At 39.4% G+C, this 19,226-nt stretch overlaps 3 protein-coding genes and 1 pseudogene across 3 annotated transcripts; all 4 read right to left on the reverse strand.

Annotated features, from left to right (window-relative positions):
• Positions 1-3,171: 3,171 nt before the first annotated feature.
• On the reverse strand, positions 3,172-4,601 carry LOC141837543 (putative indole-3-pyruvate monooxygenase YUCCA10). Its single transcript, XM_074724921.1, has 4 exons — positions 3,987-4,601; positions 3,669-3,902; positions 3,444-3,569; positions 3,172-3,357 (listed from the first exon to the last, which is right to left on the reverse strand). Exons 1-4 carry the CDS (start codon positions 4,599-4,601, stop codon positions 3,172-3,174), a joined length of 1,161 nt encoding a protein of 386 aa, XP_074581022.1.
• Positions 4,602-6,359: 1,758 nt separating this feature from the next.
• Positions 6,360-10,841, reverse strand: LOC141840766 (varicose-related protein-like). Its single transcript, XM_074728829.1, has 6 exons — positions 10,497-10,841; positions 10,298-10,417; positions 7,605-7,775; positions 7,282-7,443; positions 7,005-7,130; positions 6,360-6,860 (listed from the first exon to the last, which is right to left on the reverse strand). Exons 1-6 carry the CDS (start codon positions 10,833-10,835, stop codon positions 6,552-6,554), a joined length of 1,227 nt encoding a protein of 408 aa, XP_074584930.1. The 5' UTR covers positions 10,836-10,841; the 3' UTR covers positions 6,360-6,551.
• Positions 10,841-16,671, reverse strand: LOC141837544 (aspartic proteinase 36-like; annotated as a pseudogene).
• Positions 16,672-16,953: 282 nt separating this feature from the next.
• On the reverse strand, positions 16,954-19,157 carry LOC141838304 (indole-3-acetic acid-amido synthetase GH3.8-like). The gene is made up of 3 exons (XM_074725747.1): positions 18,843-19,157; positions 18,653-18,754; positions 16,954-18,588 (listed from the first exon to the last, which is right to left on the reverse strand). The coding sequence occupies exons 1-3, from the start codon at positions 19,076-19,078 to the stop codon at positions 17,187-17,189; spliced, it is 1,740 nt and encodes a 579-aa protein (XP_074581848.1). The 5' UTR covers positions 19,079-19,157; the 3' UTR covers positions 16,954-17,186.
• Positions 19,158-19,226: the final 69 nt, after the last annotated feature.

Consider the following 19,226-nt stretch of genomic DNA (forward strand, 5'->3'; position numbering starts at 1 on the left):
ATTTTACTGAAAGAGAAAAAGAAGAACGCCGATTCACTAGCGGAATTAATTAGGAATGATAATTTCATGGAGGATCGATCTAAATGGAGGGATCCGATTAAATAATCACGTAATTAGGTAACAAGATTTTCGGATATAGATACGGAGATAGATTGGGTAAAATCTTAATTATCCATATTCAATTTGAATATCCGATTAATAGTATTACTTTTTAAAAATTAACATCACTTCGATGTTGGTTGGCATTCAAAATTAATTATTAAATAAAAAAATATTAATATAGAGGATATTTGATCTTTTGATGAGTATGAGAATGGAGATGAATATTCAATTTGATGATGAATATGAAGAAGATTGTGAATGAATATATATAATAAATGAGAACGGACACTATGAAATCCAATCTATTACCATCTCAAGTAGAATAGAACACAAATTGTGCACCAAACTACTTATTTTAAGTTTCTTAGTGTAATAGTAATAATTTACATTTGTATTTTTTTTCATTTACGCTTAAAGTGTTATGAAATGGGTCAAGCCGCTCAACGACATGACGTGACCTTTTTTATTTGAGTTTATTAATACATCGAAGATCAAGATTGAGGATTCTTGAAAGAGACCCTGAGATTAAAGAATACGAGAGTTTATGATAGAAATTTTTATTATAACAAAGCCGTCTTGAGAGGATAAGGAGGTTGACTCACCGGCCGTCTAAGAGCGATTGGAATTCTTCTGAATATATCATCGAGTTCCTTTTAAATCTAATTCTTTTTTCTTGTTATAAAAAGATATATATATTTGGTATGGAATTTTATCGTCATAGAGTAGTCTTCTTAATTCTAACTAGGATTATAGAGTAATTTGATATTTTGTTAGACAAATAAATATATTGTGATGCATATGATTTGTAATTAATTCTAATTTGTTTTTCTCTCTAGCTATCATTGTTGTTGGATTCGACTTAGATAATAACTTTGTCAAGTTAGATCAAGAGGTGAATTCTATTCGTAGTAATTGCATATAAACATATTATTGGATCAAAAAAGAATAGGAGGCATACTTATTGATGAACCCTAATCTTTGGTCTCTGGAACTGATTTGAAAGTTTAATTTGTATCACAGAATAAGATAGCATCTAGAGATTCATGGAGCTCATGTGACAGGAGCATCCCTAAAAGAGCCCCTAGCAAGGCTATCACGAAAGTGGTTAATTCTCTCAAGGTTTTCATGATTTGTCACAAATTTAAAAGGATATTGTATTCTACTGTATGAGTTACAATTTATATTCTACTTTATGAGTTACAATTTGAATAGACACATTGATATTTTTGTTCTTCTCTTCACCCCATACACACTTTCGATCACCTTTGAACGAATTCCTTCATAAACATACATTGAGATAAAGGATATTGTATTCGTCATAGTGAAACTAAAATCCTAGAATTGTCTTTTGAACTAAGTTTTCCTACCATTTTCTCTCAATCACTTTAGTTCTCTACACCAACACACCTTTACTCGATTTTCTAGATAATCGTCTTCGCAAATACACGTAGTCTTAAAGGATGATATATTTAATTTTATTACTTAACGACACCGAGCACTTGCAGTATTATAATATGCATCAAGTTTTTGACGTGATCACATGACTCAAAAATAATTATGTAATAATTTTGTTCCAAATAGATATATAGCCATTTTCTCTTTAAATTTTAAACTAAAATTGATAGATATATCCATTATAAAATGATAAATCTAGTCAATCTCATGGACTCAATCCCTGGGGGTGGCCGGTCCGGTCCCACGGAAGTTTTCCATCGACCACCAAGGTAAATCGGAAAGCGCATACGGTGGCCAATCCAGATGTCCAGCATTCTTTGATTGCGTTCCCTATTTGGAAGAAAATTCTTGCAAATACGCCATAGCTAGAGATCGAACCGCGGGTCCTTGGGTCACAACCCGGATGTCCTACCATTGCACCATTACTCCGGGAACTAAATATATCCATTATAGGAGGTAGTTGAAGTGTAGCAATTAATGCTTTCAAAATGACCATCAAAATGAATCAATAATAACTAATTAATTTTGATTAAAATTACAATGTAATTATTTTTAGGTCAAAAGTTTACCAATATAGTTTTTTAATTAAATATATAACATAGCCATTTTAGGCTACTCACACTTTAAAAGTAATTAAAGGATTGCAAAAATTATCATGCATCATATAGTAGTAATTGTAATATTTTCATTTATCCATGCATTTAATATTGTGCCCGTAAACTAAAACAAGTAATAATATATAAAAAAGGGAAAATTAAAAAAAAAAGAGAACCAAGCAAATAAAATCTACCATAATAATCTATATATCTCCTTAATTTGTTTTTCTCCATCTCTTCATTTTAGGAAGAGAATTATATATATATATATATATATATAATTTAATTTAATTAAAGTTACTTTAGAATGAAATCACGTAAACATAAAAGGTATAAAAAAAATAAGTAGTAAATAAACACAAACACAAAAAGTAACAAAATCTAATCTTATTTATTCGGAATACTTTAACACTGCTCTATATATATATATATATCAAGTATATTTTATAATATATATTAAAATAAATAAATAAATATTATTATTTATTTATTTTATTTGAATAAGGAAAGGATGCATAATGAAGAGATGCAACTCTTTCCATTTTTGGAAAGAGAGTATAATGAAATGGTACACAATGAAGAGATACAACTCTTCATGTTTCACAAAAGGGTACATACCATTGTATCTATAAATATCATCCATTATAAGATAATGAATTTATCTTCTACTTAGTATATTGTGTGAGTTCTAAAAAGTTCTTTAAAGGTTCAAGAGTGTGAGAATTTCTTGTTATTGCTAGACAAAAAATTCATAGAGATTTTATTGTATCATGGGGGAGTTTCATCATCAACCCATAGCAATTACACATGAGGATGAATATCTCTCAAAAGATAACGATTGATTTCGTATCTTGAAATCATAATATTCAAGTTCTTGTTCATCTTCCTTACTACTTCCATCCAACAAAATATATATATATATATATATCAATCAACACGTACGTACGACTGACTAAATCAATAATCACAAAAGACTTAGTTAATTAGTCAATCACAAAATACATTAATGTATACATAATCAATCAATTAATCCTAATCCTATGCGATGGTTCTTGATATCGTTCGCCACGTTCTGAGCGTCCATGGCGATCCCTGCCAAGCCTGCCTGAGCGAAGCCGACGCAGTAGAGGCCGTTCTTTCCCTTCCAGTGGCGCGGCGCCTTCTCTTTGGGCATTCCGTTCTCGTCCATCAGTGCATCGCCATCCTACGTACGTACGTACGGACGCCATTCAATATTAATTTCACGTCGACGAATTAAATTAAACTAATTATATAGTTCGTTGTTTTTACCTTGAGCCAGTTCTTGACAGTGCTCCGGAAGCCCGCGGCGAAGACGATATGATCGTAGAAGTGGGTTTCCCCGTTCTCGAACTCCACCTCCTTGCCCTTGATCCTCTTCATCTGCGACTCGACCACCTTCAATTCACACGCATAATTTGCCGTCATATTATATATATGCATGCATGCATTTTGCTATATGTGCGTGCGTGCATGAGAATTACGAGTTGTGCTTGCCTTGATTTCTCCGGTCTTGATCTTGGCGATGGTGCCGACGTCGATGACGGAGGAGCTGCCGGTGTCGATCTTGGTCCTGAAGGGCCCCCGGGAGGGCCTCACGATGCCCAGCTTGGTCAAGTCGCCGTACTTGAGCTTGGCGATCAGCAGCACCAGAGCGTCCACCACGGCGACGGGGAGGTACTTGAGCATGACCATGCCCAGATAGATCAGCTCCTTGGTAAGCACATGAATCTGCACGTGTATGGAAATCGAAGTCAATTTGCATGTGGAAATTGACCGAGCCGTTGACTTGAGGAAGAAAAATAATTAAGTTACTGGGCTGCGGATGACGATGGAAGTCTTGGCGCCGTGGTCGCACAGGTCGTACGCGATCTCCATGCCGGAGTTGCCGCTTCCGACCACCAACACTCGGTCTCCGGAGTAGGCCTCGCCGGACTTGTACGTGGTCGAGTGCACGACGTCCCCCGGGAAGGTCTCCAGCCCGGGGACGCCGGGGATGAAGCCCTGGCTGTTCTCCCCCGTGGCCGCCACCAGGAAGCGGCACCGGTAGCGTTTGAGCTCCCCGGTGACGGCGTCGCTCGCCGTGACGGTCCACTCCTCCGCGTCGGCGTCGAAGGTGGCGAGCTCGACGACTGTGGAGCAGGTCGGCGCGACGGCGAAGCGCCGCTGGTAGGCGTCGAGGTAGGCCACGAACTGCTCGCGCGGGACGAAGGTCGGGGCATCCGCAGGGAAGGGCATGTGCGGGAGCCCGCAGAAGCGCTTGGCCAGGTGGAGCTTGAGGCGGTCGTAGGCCCGCAGCTTCCACAGCGAGGCGGTGCAGGCCTCGCGCTCGAGGACGACGTTGGGGATCGACAGCACGTTGAGGCATGCCGACGTGGCCAGCCCAGAAGGGCCCGCGCCGACGATCAAGACCTCCGTCTTCGTCTCCATCTCCGTTGCGGCCGACTCTCGCACTCGTTCGGTGGCGGGCGGTGGCGGGCGGTCGCTGTCGTTGTACGGAGATACGGCGTGTACGGGCAATTCCTTAAATAGATTAATTCCTCGGACGTCCACGCCTCCAATGTGGGCTGTTTCTCGTGGATTTCTATCTAAAAATGGCAACGTGCGGATACATCCAGAAAAGGAAAGTAACCAGACGACCGACAACAAAATCCTGCCCGTTTAACCGCCACATAGATTCTGTGATCGAGTCAAGATTTGCGTTGGTTTTGAATGTGGCAATGGATTGATGTGATCTGGTTTAGTCTTCCTGTTAATAAAAAAGAATCCTTGAATTTGTTCATAAATGGAAAAGGATCGGGTACGCAATCTAATATATTTATTCATATTTACATAACATTTATGTCGTTTTATTCCTATTTTTGACTTTAATCCTTATCCATTAATTTATTAATGTCTTCAGTTATATATTTCATATTGAAAAATCATTGCTCACATAAATGGCAAGCACTAACCACGCCGAATTTGCTAAATGGGAAGTTTTAACTACATGGAGTGTATTTAAAACAAAATTATCCAATTGAAAAATTACTTGCCATATATTGCATTAGCTATGAGGATGTTGTTTAAGAAATAAATGCATATATAATATAGGAAGATACTATTTAAGGAATGAAAGCATATTAACATAGAAACTCTTTAACTTTTAAAAAATGAAAGTTTCATAACTAGCTAAATCAACTCTTAAAATTTTGATAAAAATGTAAGTTTCATAAATACCTAAATCATACTCTCTTTTTTTCATAATACCTTTTCGCTCAACTGCAATCTCAAATTAAAGAAAACAATTAATGTTTTTCTTACTTGAAATGGATAGGATCAAGGTAAAACAAAAATAAAAAATAAAAAAATAATTATTTCAATAAACACTTGTACTCTTTTATCTAAAAATGATTAATAGTTTAAGTCTATCAATAACTCTTTTCTTAACTTCAAATTTATAAATACAAAAAAAAATGAATTCAATTTCTATAAAAGATAAAATTCATAACTCCAATGGTCCCACACAGTCGATTCCACAATCATCTACGATGAGGTAAATTAAAAAATTATAATTAACCACGACGGAGGAAAGCATTCTCGACTTCACCAAGATAAAAAAAAATGAATTCAAGAGATCAATGAAAGTGCACTAAAATAAATTTATAACAAATAAGAGTAAAATAGTTGAACACGTTCAAGTGTCAATGTGTAGTATAGACATAACTTTTTAATGTGAACAAAAAGAAAAAAAATCAGTTAATCATAAACAATCTATAATAATAATAATAGAATGAAATAGATAAACAAATATAAACTAATAAACATGATGTAGACTTAAATCCAACATATGTATGAAAAACAAATTGTATATGAACCGCCAAAGACAAATGATATATGCCCAAATTATCTTTAGTATACGGTAATTAATGATTTACTGATTCAGTAAAAAAATTAATACATTAGCTAAACACTACACATTATAATGCTAAAACAAATAGAAATATATGCATATTTACCCATGTGCAATAAATGTTATATTGCACAATAATATTTGAGGATCAATTCTCATAGCATTTCTATTTTACTAATAAAGGTATATACTAATATAAGCTTCAAAATTGTTCATGCATAAAAACTTTATCTTATTTGCTTATAAGCACCAAGAAGTCAAGACTAGGATCATACAATCCCAACACTATCAAAATCTTAACTTAAAAATCCATGATGCATGACCAAATTGAATTCCTAGACTTGCAAATGTTCATTCAAAACCTAGAAAGAAGCCGAAGAAAGAAAAGGAGATGTTGAACCATTCCTGCATCCTCTATAATCTACATACACAACAACATTTCTTTTATCTTCCATTCCTTCTATACATGTGTAAAGTCACAGAGTAAATCACTTGCAGGAGGTAAGCACAGAATTTATAACATGCATCAATAGGCGGATGCTGGCTGACTCGGGCGCTGTAGAGGTCGGAAGGGATCTTTGGCGACCCAACATGCTGTAGACTTGCTCAAAGATTGGCCTCACATGTAATGCGATCATTGGGTCTGCCGGGTTGATTGCTACAGCAACATCAGTCATCCAGCCAACTTTTCTGGATGTCTCATTGCTGATATCACAGGCCAGTTGCTGCAGAAGTGCTAGAAGAACCCCTTGACTCAGGGGAAGTGGCACCATGGAACAAATTGCTTGCAAATCCACCTGCAGTATGATGCTAAGTATAAGCGAAGAAGAGAGGAACAGTAAGGATTGGGATAGAGCACTTTGCATCAGTGTAAAGGTTGACATGAAAACATCAATGTCAAACCAGCTCAGCAGTTAGGTTCCTCAGGAATAGATAAGTACCTGTGTGCATAGCCAAGACACTATTGACACATCACTTCTTTGAAGTGCCATTGTGAAAGCTTCCTCATATTTTCGCTCAGAAATTAATCTCGAGAGTTCTTTTGTCGGATCCAGATGTGCACCAACCTGCAGAACAGACAGGAAGGCCTACTGTGAATAGCATGAAGCATTACTGAATTGTCACTTGCAAGGAAACGATGTAATGCAACTAAAGCAATAGAAGACAATGTCCACATAAGCTACATGGAATCCGTGGGACCCAGAATGGAAGTTTTACCATCTCAGGAAGACCAGCTGTGGGGCCGTTAGCTTGCTGAGAAACCAGAGGGTTTACAACCTTTGTGTTTCCTGCTGCAATGAGAGCCAAAATTTTGCGTTGACCATCAACTAACTCAGTAGTAAGGTTTTGGGTGATTGAAGAAGCAGAGTTGATTGCTTCCTGCATGAATAATAAAATTTTCATTGAAAATAAAAGGATTTACCTTGCAGATAACAGAGATTGCATGCCAAACAAAAGATACCAAGACCATCACAGTCAAAAAAATCCTAGTAGTAGAAGCAACAGCAACAAGAATAATGATGATGATTTGGCATACTTACCCTCAAAGTAGCTGCTAAAGGTGTATTTGCTGCCTCAAGTTGCTGACTAGCAGCAGCAGTGTGTTCACTCATTCCATTCTGGAATGCATTTTCAATATGCTCGAACATAACTTTACAAGATTGCTCAAATGCAGGAACCACTGATGATTCCAAACAGGACCTAAGAGAATCCTGCATGTTTCAGATAGAAAAAAGTTTTAAACTGGATTACATCAATTTCCAATTGCAAGTAGCACGTACCCACAAAGAATCAACAAACATAAAAACAAATAACATGAAATAAATAAATTTCATATCTGAAACTACCACTATTCCAAGTCAAGATGAAAGAGATGGAGGATTTTGTCAAGTGTTCACGACCATAATCTTACAAGCACGGTTGTTTTTTACAAAGATGGGCCATCACAAAAATCATTGCTGATAATATGGCCAGTTGGATAAGATCCATGAGTCAAACTTAAATAACAAGGAGACTATGAAATAAATGCCAGTCATCCAGTCTAAAAACAAGATCAAGCAAACAAGGCTTGCTTTAACACTACCAATATTGATCTCAAACCGGAATGGAAAAGGTAGAGGGATCATTATTACTTGACACCCAACATAGAACAACAACAAAACACAAGAAGAATTTTAGGATGTTTGATATGAAGCAAAACAGTCATTAGGATTACGAATATCATAAAGAATATGGTGTGATAGGATATATGGTTGGTGCATGATAGTTTTTTGTTTAACAAGAAAGGTTTTAAGAATGGTTATACACGTCACTGCTTATATCATAGGTCAAAGCACATACAGTTGGAGAGTAAGAACATCAAGATAAAAATTTGATACTATAGAGGAATGAGAAAAATGAGCAATTCATTCCATTGCTATATTCTATAAAAAATATAAGATACTCTTACATCGTCAAAAGCACTAAGTTGACCACATGTCGTACATATTGATCACAATCCAGGGTGAAGCTTTGCTTTTCTTTATGTATTAAGTCAACAATTCATTGTCATGGATTTTATTTTATCAATCTTCACCCTTGTTGCAGCCTTCAATCCATCCACCATAATTATAGTGCCTTTTGTTCCACAATTAATTTGTTACTTATATACCTACATCCCACCACCTACAGTGAGGCATTATAATTCCTTAGATAAAAGCATCCCCTTCATGTATTTGAGCCGTAAGAGCCATTTGAATTTAGCTTGATCTACCCTACCTCAGGTTGACACCAACTTACTTCGAATATGGAATGAGTTTTACCCACCTCATTACTTGCACATTTCATGTTTTCCTTTGTTGCACTGAAATTCAATACAGAACAATAAGAATTTTACTCCATACGCCTTCAAGCACCCTCACGTTTGGCATCCATAAACCATTGACAACTAAGGAACTAATAACATTTACGTTCATCTCTTTACCTTCTTGAAACCACTTATTGTGTGTCCATGCATGTAAAAACTTGGAAAAAATACTGCAACTTTGTTGACACAATTGCCAGAGTTAAGAGCAAAAGGGCAATCAGTAGAAAAAAATGTACCACATCCCCATAACATGCATACATAACAAACTTGAGAAATCATCAAAAGGAAGGGTAGGGGTGTAAAGTGGGTTACCCGCCTGTTGCATGGCCCAGCCTAGCATGGTCCAAGCCATGACTGACTCAGCCCATACATAAGCAAACAAGACCAAGCCAGGCTCGAGACTAGCTGCGACTTCATGCCAAGCATGAGGACCGCACCTTGCAAACCTGGGCTCGACACAAAAATCAAGCCCAACACAACCCATGAGACAAGTTTAACCTGCCAAAGTTTTATATAATAATACTAATAATAGTTATTGATATTGAATATTTTATTAATTTCTATAAAAAATATTATTTTTAATATTACTATATTAATTTTAAATACTTTTGATTAATTTTGATGTAATTTCAAAATTTTTAAATATTTAACAAAAAAGGGCAATGCCAGGCCAGGCTTATCATGACTCCAGCCAAGCAAAGCTCATGCTATGCATGACCACAGACATTTAGGATTGTGCACGGCCTAGCATGTCTTCTAACAGGTTGGTACAAACATAGCCCATAGCCACCTCTAGTATGTGGATCACTTTCCACCAAAAGCCTCATACTTGTGATGGTGTATGTAATATCCAGATCTACATACCAATTGTAGAAATAAAGTGACACAAGATATATTACTTTAATTATACTCTCTTGTCTGCAATTAGGGTGATGCTAACCCATCAAACATGCATTCCATATTGATCTGTTGGGTTGTGCCCTATGCAAATCCTAGCTGCTATTGTTAAATGGACCAAATGTGATATGGATGAAAGGTATACCACATTGACCATTCCTAACAAGTGAGTCACTAAGCGCATTCTATTCCATAAACACATATGCAACATCCATGTTAATGAGGGAACACTCACACACACATTTATATATTGTAATTAATTTCCAGCTTGTTATATTGTAAATAAGTTTCACAATTGTGCTGTTGAACAGCAATATAGGAGTCAAATTCATTTCAAACAAGAATAGTGAACATACAGCAACCTAAAGTTAGCTTATAGTGTATGTATGACAATAAAAGTTGTTTGATTAATCTAACATATAGTTTTCACTTCAATTAAATAGTTAGATGCATACACATACATCATTGCTTGAAACAATGCATACAGCATACCTGAAGAACCTGCTTCCCAGAAGTTTGAAACTGTGCTTGGATTTGTCTTCCAACAGTAGCTTCAAGTTTAGGAGTGACTGACTTCTCCAACTGAGTCACTGCTTTATCACCGACTCCCCTCTAGTAACAAGAGAATGTGGAATGTGAGATAAAAAGACAAGGTTGTGGTCAAAATAAAAGCACACAATCTGAAGATAACCTGAAATGACTCTGCTATAGCTGAAGAAATAGCAGGTGCAATTGAACGAGCTACAGTGGACCCTATTGTAGAAAGTTCTTTCTTCACTGCCCTCTCTAAAATGGTTGGCAAGTCCTTATTCACATAGTTGGTAATTAGATTGGTGATCTGCTGCATCCGTTCCTTCTCAAACTTCTCATATTTTGCGTTTTCTTCTTGAACACGTGCCCATAAAGCATCTCCATTAGCTTTAATCATCTTCTCAATATTTCGGCTCAATACAGTCTCTATCCGTTTTCCTTCCTTTGCTACAGGAGCAGCCACAGCTAGACTCATCTGCTTTTCCAGTTCCTTTTGCATATTCACTACCTGAAAAGAACCAAAAACCTAAGATGTGAACGCAGACAAACTCAAAAGAAAAAGTGAAGCATAGAAACGGAAATTATAGTCCAAAGAGTCACTCACTCTGAATAGGATAATGGCAGACTTGACAAGAGTAGACAATGACAAACAGTTCAACAAGAAACTTCCAGTATAGTAAGTTTGTAACAACAGGATTTAGAAATCATAAAACTGAATTTTATCTAAGATTCATGAAGGAATTAAAAACTAGCAAGAGAAATTAGTTCTAGAACTAACAATGACAATAGGTACACGATCATCTCAGTTATAAACAATACTGTTAAGGGATTAAATTACGCCATTAATCAGTGGGCTATGACCCCTTAATCATTGAGCCTCATGAAATTATGCCATTATCTCAATTAGGAACTTAAAAAATTTATTAACCCAAACCCATTAGCCATTAACATGTTATCCCATTATACCAACCCTTCTCTTGTGAATAATGAAAGCTTTGTTGCAGCATTTTCCTCCTCTTCGTTTTGAGTACCGTTTTTGAGTTATAAGAAAGTTAAATTTGTTAATCTAATCCAGTACATAATCGTGTGGTTTTATAAATTATGGCCATAGAGTCACACTAAGAAGGCAATGCCCATCTGCTAAATTACTCACTCTGATATATATATATATAGCCATACTTACCCAAACAAGTAGTTCTCTGGTGAAAGTGTTAGCTTTTCTCCATTACCAAATACCATATCAACCTTTGGGAAGATGTTTGAAAGTTGAGAGACATCACTGGGAACAGTTTCAAGGTCTTGAATATAATGCATAACTAACAGAATCACACATTTGTAAGCAGAATAAACTTCAAAATGAATGGCTATGATACCTTCCGGCACCAGAAAAGCAAATATCTTTATAATTTGCATCAGGTCCAGGAATTTGTTTAAGAGAATGTAACTTGCTCAGGATCTGTGAGATGTGAGGTAATATTAATGCAGTCTGTCTAAGTTGTGTAGCTTAGCTTCAATTGTAAATATTTGCATGAACAAATAGATGACACTTATGAGTAGGTAATTCAGAAAAGTTCAACTTCACTATTCTGTAGCCATATTATATCTGGATCAAATCTCAGTATTACTACTTATGAACCTTCAACCAATGCAATACTTCAGAATGACATAGAAAAGGTAGAGTTTATTATTATTATTATTTTGACCTTGAAACCAATCTCAAATTAGTAAAAACTTAACCGTTCATTGGATGTGGATGCATCCGCAATCAAAGCTCAACATAATTTTCAAGTAACCGAAGAATTAGCATCCATGGATAATTTTCAAGTAGGTACTAAAAGATAAGCCAATAGAGATTGAATGCAAATGATGAAATGAAACAACAAACAATGATATTAAATTTAAATGAAAAACTATAAAGATTTCCAGTCTCTTCTCTTATTTCTTCTCTAAAATCTCTACTCTTTTTACCTTAAATTTCACATCTCATTTATACTTCTCTCTCTCTCTCTCTTATACTTCTCTCTCTCTCTCTCCTTCTCTTCTTTTGTTTCTTTACATCATGTAGATTCAAGATCCGCATATAGAAAGTATACATAATTGAATTTGAATCATTTACGGCTAGAATTAGCTGAGTTTGATCCCCATTAGAAAAAAAATGTAATTTTCAACTAGGGTACCACTGTACCTCAAATTTCGAAAGAAAAAAAAATACTTCTCAGTTTGTTTCCTACTCTAGAACTACCAGGGAGCCAAACCTGAATCCGCTAATAAAGCATATTACTGATGTGTACAGATATAGAGGATTCAAGATTCTTTTGACTTCTTAGCCATTACCAACAACAGAAAGTTTAGTTTTGACTGGGATACCACTGAACCCCAAATTAGAAAAAAAAATACTTTTCAGTTTGTTCCCTACTCTAGAACAACTAGAAAGCCAAACCAGAATCCACTAAATAAAGCATATAACTGATGTGTACAGATATAGAGGATTCAGGATTCTTTGATTTCTTAGTCATCGTTACCAACAACAGATAGTTTAGTTTTGGTTAACATTTTGTTTAAATTTCTAGCTTATTTTGCTACATATTTCTTGTTTAAACTAGTACTATAAGTTGAGTCCTTTAGACATTGACATAATCTATTGGTATTGACCCTACTAACAAGCTAGATAAAAGAAAACATGTCTAAATAAGGTAACTGCATTATTCCATTCCAACAGGCTATAAGGCCAGGCTTTTGTTCCATATTAAGAAGGTAGACTTGAATTCCATAACCTAAGAACTACAAATTTGGCCTACAAGAATGAGTTCCGAAACTTTGTATGGGACTGAGTCACCAAAACATTACTACCCTGCCCATAGTGCAGTAAAATCAAATTAAAAAATTTTCAATTTTATCCTAGCAACGAAATTGGAAAATGGAAAATATTAAAGAATCTTCATAGTTAATACAACATTCACAAACAATCATCAGCTACTCTAAACGGGAAAGCAGCATTAACATTGTGTTTCCAGGTGCCAATTAAAAGTTCTATCAAACAAAAGATTAATCAAATAGAATATTAATTGTCAATATAAGCTAAAAATATTAGATAAAATTGACAAGTGAAGAAAGCCATTGTATATTGCATGGGAAGATTTTTATATGTGGGAGTTGAATGACATAGTCAATATTGTTTTCCCACCATCAAATATTTTCAGCAGTTAGACAATCCAACTTTTAAGTTTCATCGTGGACCCCAACCCCAACTGTTAAATAAGATTTTTCTACCATTAAATCCCCAAGTTCAACATAGTTGCATACGGTAATATCCACTAAGATATTTCAACTTGCAAACAGAAACATTGTCATATAATGAAAATAGATTATTAAACTATGAATGTTCCTATAGGTCCACTGATGCCAACTGGAACATACTTGAAATATCCAATACCTATTACTGTTACTTGTGCAAATAAAACATGTTAAAACAGAAATGTACAGAGATACTTACAGCATCTTGAAAAGCTATAAATGCTTCCTCTGGTAGATATGCATATGTGGTTCCGCTATCCAAGACTGTGCCATGCCTGCCATCAAATATTCTTGAGTCTATTTGCAGTGGCCTACCATCCACATCTATTCCCTTGAGCTCGATATTGTAGTATGCACTGTTGCCATCCGGAGATCAAAAAAAAATCTGGGAGATGTATTAAATGTATATGGAGAGAAATTCTAGTGTTCTTTATTCATATAAATGCAGATATGTCATACCTTCGACCAGGATCTGATTGGGAAAACACCATGTCAGTAGGTGGGGTTATCTCCCCAAGAACCATTGTACCTCCACCAATATCCATCCCTCCATAGCATAAAGAAAATGAATCACCAATAACACCCTTTTCAACAAGCTGGTCCATTATACTGAGCGGTCCACGGCCCAGACCAATTATGCCATCAGCATGTTGACTAAATAAATCACCAGTTTCAGAATTTTCACACCCAAAAGTAGCACGCTGAGGTTTAAGTTGACTTTCTGTTCCAAATGATATAAGGTCCTCGCCAAGCACACCAGTACTAGAGCTCATTTCAGCATATTGCCTCTCATAAGTACACTGCTTCTGATCCTGGTCACAGGTACAAGCAACATTGCATTTTACAGGTTTATATGTGCTTGATAAATCAGGTTGAAATCTTGGGTCCTGCAGAACAAGATTAAATATAGATGAGAAGAAACATTGACCAAATCTGCTAGGTGTAGGCTAAGATAAAAGGTAATGAATAAATGGCAGGTTAAATAGCCTTCACGCCATCTAGTAATGAGCTAGGAAAATAATACTCCACTGTGTGAAGCAAAGGAAGTGTGTGCTAACTACAGAGTTCCTACTTTACTACAGTACTTTATTGAAGTGCAAATACCACCTGAAATAGAAAAGACTGCACAATGACTGTATGTGTGCTAAGCACATGGATAGGAACTCTAACAGCTCAGAATCTCAGAAAAATTGCAAACAGACAAGGATGCAGTTCATTTGTTGAAGGAGAATGGAACACCTAAAAATTGTAACAGAAAAGGATGCAGTTCATTTGTTGAAGGAGAATGGAACACCTAAAAATTAACGGATGTATCATATAACAAGCTTTTCTGATGAATAGAAGAATTCACTCGATAAAAGAAGAAACGGGAATAAAATAATAACATGCGAGTTTGCTACAGAAAAACTAGAATACTTCAGATTAAGATACATTTCACTAGTGGAACTTCAAAGAATCCAACTTAAAAAGAAAATTCAATTTTCAATAAGAAAACCATCTCCAAATACTCAAATAGGCTCAAGCATAGCCAAAGTTCCAAACTACTCAAGGATTGACATGAAAGACCAGAAAATACAAGGCAAGATTCTATCTGTCTATTTCCGGTAGAGACCTACTAGATTATCAAACTTATCTAGAATAAACAAATTTTTAAATGACACCTAGCCACTACCATTTGGCTTATACTGCTGCATGATCTGTGTAATAGAAAACTTTTCTAATGTTTTGCACTCTAAAAATTGGCTCGTTGTGAAAGAAAAAACATCACAACATAAAAATGGTAAGTTCTTTGTGAAATGTATATAATGACATGAAGTTGGATCCTCTCTAATCTTTAGAAATGTTTTAACCATGTAGGAAGTTTAGCACGTAAATCGCACTTTCAATTAGTTTTCACCATGATTATGAACATGTGCGTAGTTCATGGTCTGGCAAAATACTAACTTGTTAATTCCACGTGGTAACCTAAATAAAGTGGTGCCGCATAGTATTATTTGGTAGATATGATAATTAAAATTGTCTAAGCTGATTGCATTAGCTGATGCTAAACTTACAATTCAGTATACTTGGTATGCATTCCAAGAAGAAAATAGGTTTTAAATTTTGGACAAAAATCATAAGGGCGTCCCAAATTAAGAGAAACATCGCCGAATCAAGGGATATTTTTAGGATAAAATTATTGAAGGTGCATCCATTTGACTTTAATTGGAAATGGGATATGCATTGACTATTTTGCAAATGACGGGCGCACATTTGTTTGTCCTTAAATTTTTGGTATTCCATTTTACATTTCTACATCAATTCAGGCATTTAAAGACACAATAAAGGGCGAAAGGGAAGGGAACTTCGAGGAACCATTAACTTGGGAAATAATGTCAGAAAAAGGGTCTGTCGTCATATTTCATAAAGAAACACAAATGCGATGTAAAGAAGAGATCTAAGACGGAAAAATACCTGATGATTCCCACATTGCTCGCATGTGGAGCAAGGAACATATGTGACCGTACTCCCTGAATCGACAATCAAAGCAAATTTTTGAGGCGGCGAGCCGATAAAGAGCCTCGTAGTGTAATACCTAAACAAGAAAACAAACGGAAAGAAAATAATTATCAAACAGAGGCTCAATTGTGTATTCCCTAACGAGATCCGCGATACATTAATCGGAATTATCCGATTTTTTTATATAAAAAACCCCTCAAATGTAAAGCGCAGCGGACGAGGAAAGGACGATAGGGAGAGGAGGCGCACCCGTTGGTGAGGAGATCGTCGTAGAGTCTCATCCGAGCGTTGGATGAAAGCTGACGGGAAAGAAAGCGCCTCGAACCGGGGATCGGCGAGTTGAATTCGCGCGGGAGAGGACTAGCGGCAGGACCAAGTGAGGTGACCGAGCGAGGGAGTGGAGAGGAGCTCCGGGCGCCGGTCCGGCTGCGTCCACGGCGATGGAGAGGACGAAGAGGAGGAAGGAGGCGGCGGCGGAGGTCCGACCCCTCGAGCGGTCCATCGAGGCGATCGCAAAGCGTGATCCGGCCACGGCGGAGGAGAGGTTGGTCGTCCTGCGACGGGATCGATTTACGATGTGCACCTCCCCGTTGACGACCATCCCCATTGGCTCCGCACCCGCGGGCCCCGGTGAAAGCTGTCCACGTGGACCATCAATCGCCGCGAACGGCCACGATCGATTGACTAAGGAATAGCGGACGAGATCTGAGGGAAGCAGATCTGGTGTGGCTATAATATTTAGTATCAAATCTAAGATGTCTAGAGATGGTAAAAGTGTTGGGCCAACAAGGCCCATTAACAGTCCAAGATCTGAGGCCCAACAATGGCTGAAAATTCCTCCTCTAATTAATTGCAAACAAAAAGCAATTAACGCTGAAGACTCATTATATTAATATGATCCCAGCGATGTTAAAACCTTAATCGCGCCCCCAAAAAGTAGAAAAAAATATCTAGTCAAAGTCAAAGATTTAGTTGTACTTCTTTCTCTCTCTGGAGGACACGTCAGCGCGTTGACAGCGGAGTGACCCTGCGGCCGCCATTGGGCTTTCTTCGCTTTTCAGTTGTTGGGGTGCGGCGACCACCGGGGAAGGGCGGGGCTGAAGTGGGCGGAGACCACGCGGGAATCGAGCAGCTCGAGGATTGGCGGGAAGGTGACGCAGCGCGGCGCCTTGTACTGGTTGATGGATGCGCCCCTTGAGATGGCGTAGTCCATGAGCTCGTCGAACGTGCCCCCGCGGACCAGACGTATCTCCAGCGGACCGATGGAGCCGTCGGCCGCGCGGCTCTGCCGGTACACCGAGTTCAGTGCTTCCTCCATCGCCAGGCAGCACCGCTCCATCACCTCGTTGCGCGCTAGCGCCGCCACTAGCGCCTCCGCCGACCTGCCCGCCTTGGCCAGAAGCTCCCAGTAGACGACGTAGTGCCCCGGGATGGATTTGGTGCAGGCGTGGCTCGTGTATTCCACAACGCCGGCGCCGTACGGTCGAAGCAGCGCCGACGCGCTCTCCACCGCCTTCTGCAGCTCCGCCTCGTCGGTCTTGTCGGACTCGATGCTCAGCAGCACGTTCTTGCGGCGGATGAAGCGGAACTGCGGCGCCGCGTTGTGGAAACCGGTCACCTGCAGGATGTCGCCCACACGGTACCGGTTCAGACCGGCGTAGGTGGTGATCACCAGCTCGTACTCCTTCCCAAGCTCCACTTGGGCCAAATCCACCAGCTTCGGCGCCTTGTCCTGCTGCGGCGAGTGGCCGTGGCCGTGGCCGTGAGGCAGGAACTCGAAGTATGCCATGTTGGGCATGATGGTGTAGGAGACCTCGGAGGGGTTGCACATAGGCTTCAGGTTGAGGCCGAAGTAGCATTCAGAGGAAGCATACATGGTGCAGGCCATGGGGAGGCCGCCGCTGTAGTACTCCAGTGTGGGGATGTACTGCGCCATGGCCCCGGTCACGATCACGTCCAGGTACTTGGTGTTAGGCCAGATCCGGGTGATGATCCCCGCCCAATACCCCTTGGCGCACTCGCCTGCCACGAATTGGCCCAGCTCCGGGTCCGGCTGGGCCAGGAGCTCGCCGACAGCTGCGCGGATAGAAGGGTCGGTGACCTTGGCAGACAGCGCCCCGCTGGTGATGTCGTGGGACAGCTCCTGCCAGTGGAGCTGGAGGAAGCGGATGGCGCGGAGTAGGCCGGAGGCGAAGACGGCGCCCACGCGGAGCACGTCGAGGCGCTGGAGCAGGCCGCAGAGCATCTGCGCATACATGCTCTGGAACGAGTCGGTGCAGAGGATTGCTGCTGTCGGGCTGGTGTAGACGTTGTAGGGGTCGTAAGGGCGGCCCTTGAAGTGATCGCTTTTGTAGTAGCTCGTTAGCACCGGGCGTGCCGTCAGCCCGCCGGGCGTCTTGGTCTCCGACTTCACGAATAGGAAATAGAGCCCCTTCCCTTTGTCCAGCCCCGGCGTGTAACTGCCATCAAAAGGAGGATGATCAAGAGGTAGTTTTCAAGCTTAAAAAAGATGAAGACACTCACAGGTTCATCACCGGCATGAGAAGGCTGTAAAGGAGCTGCCTCCGATCGAGCTCCTCTTTGATGGTGGGCATCAGCTTCCGTTCTCCAGCAGACGTCCCAGAGCTTAATGAATTTAAAACCACATAAGATTTTGGTTTCAATAATCGACAACGTACTCCTTGAACAAGTCAAGAAGAAAATTTGGATGTACCTGGTGAGGAACTCGGATATGGGATGGGCGGAGAGGATGGCGGAGCGGTCGCCATTGGCAATCCTCTGAATCTCCGGCTGCAGGTCCTCGTAGGTGACCACGGGTACCTTGGCCTTGAAGGTGTCGCGGTCGGTGGCGCCGCTGAGTCCGTACCTCCGAAGGTACTCTGTCTCAGCGTTGCGCGTCAGTATCTCCGCGAGCACCTTCTCCTGCACCGCGTCGGCGTCGGCGGTCATTTCCTCGATGAACCTCAGCTTCTCGGCGTGTTTCTCGTTGGTCGCTGACCCCAGCTTACCCACGTTCGCCGTCGCAGCAGGCACCACGGTCTCCACCGCCGTCAACACTCTAATTCACTTCGCTAGAGAATCGGGAAGCTCAGGAAAG

This window comes from Curcuma longa, chromosome 11, assembly GCF_044706935.1.
Source record: "Curcuma longa cultivar G26 ecotype Majalengka, Jawa Barat chromosome 11, ITB_CL_G26_1.1, whole genome shotgun sequence".
Taxonomy (NCBI): Eukaryota; Viridiplantae; Streptophyta; class Magnoliopsida; order Zingiberales; family Zingiberaceae; genus Curcuma; species Curcuma longa.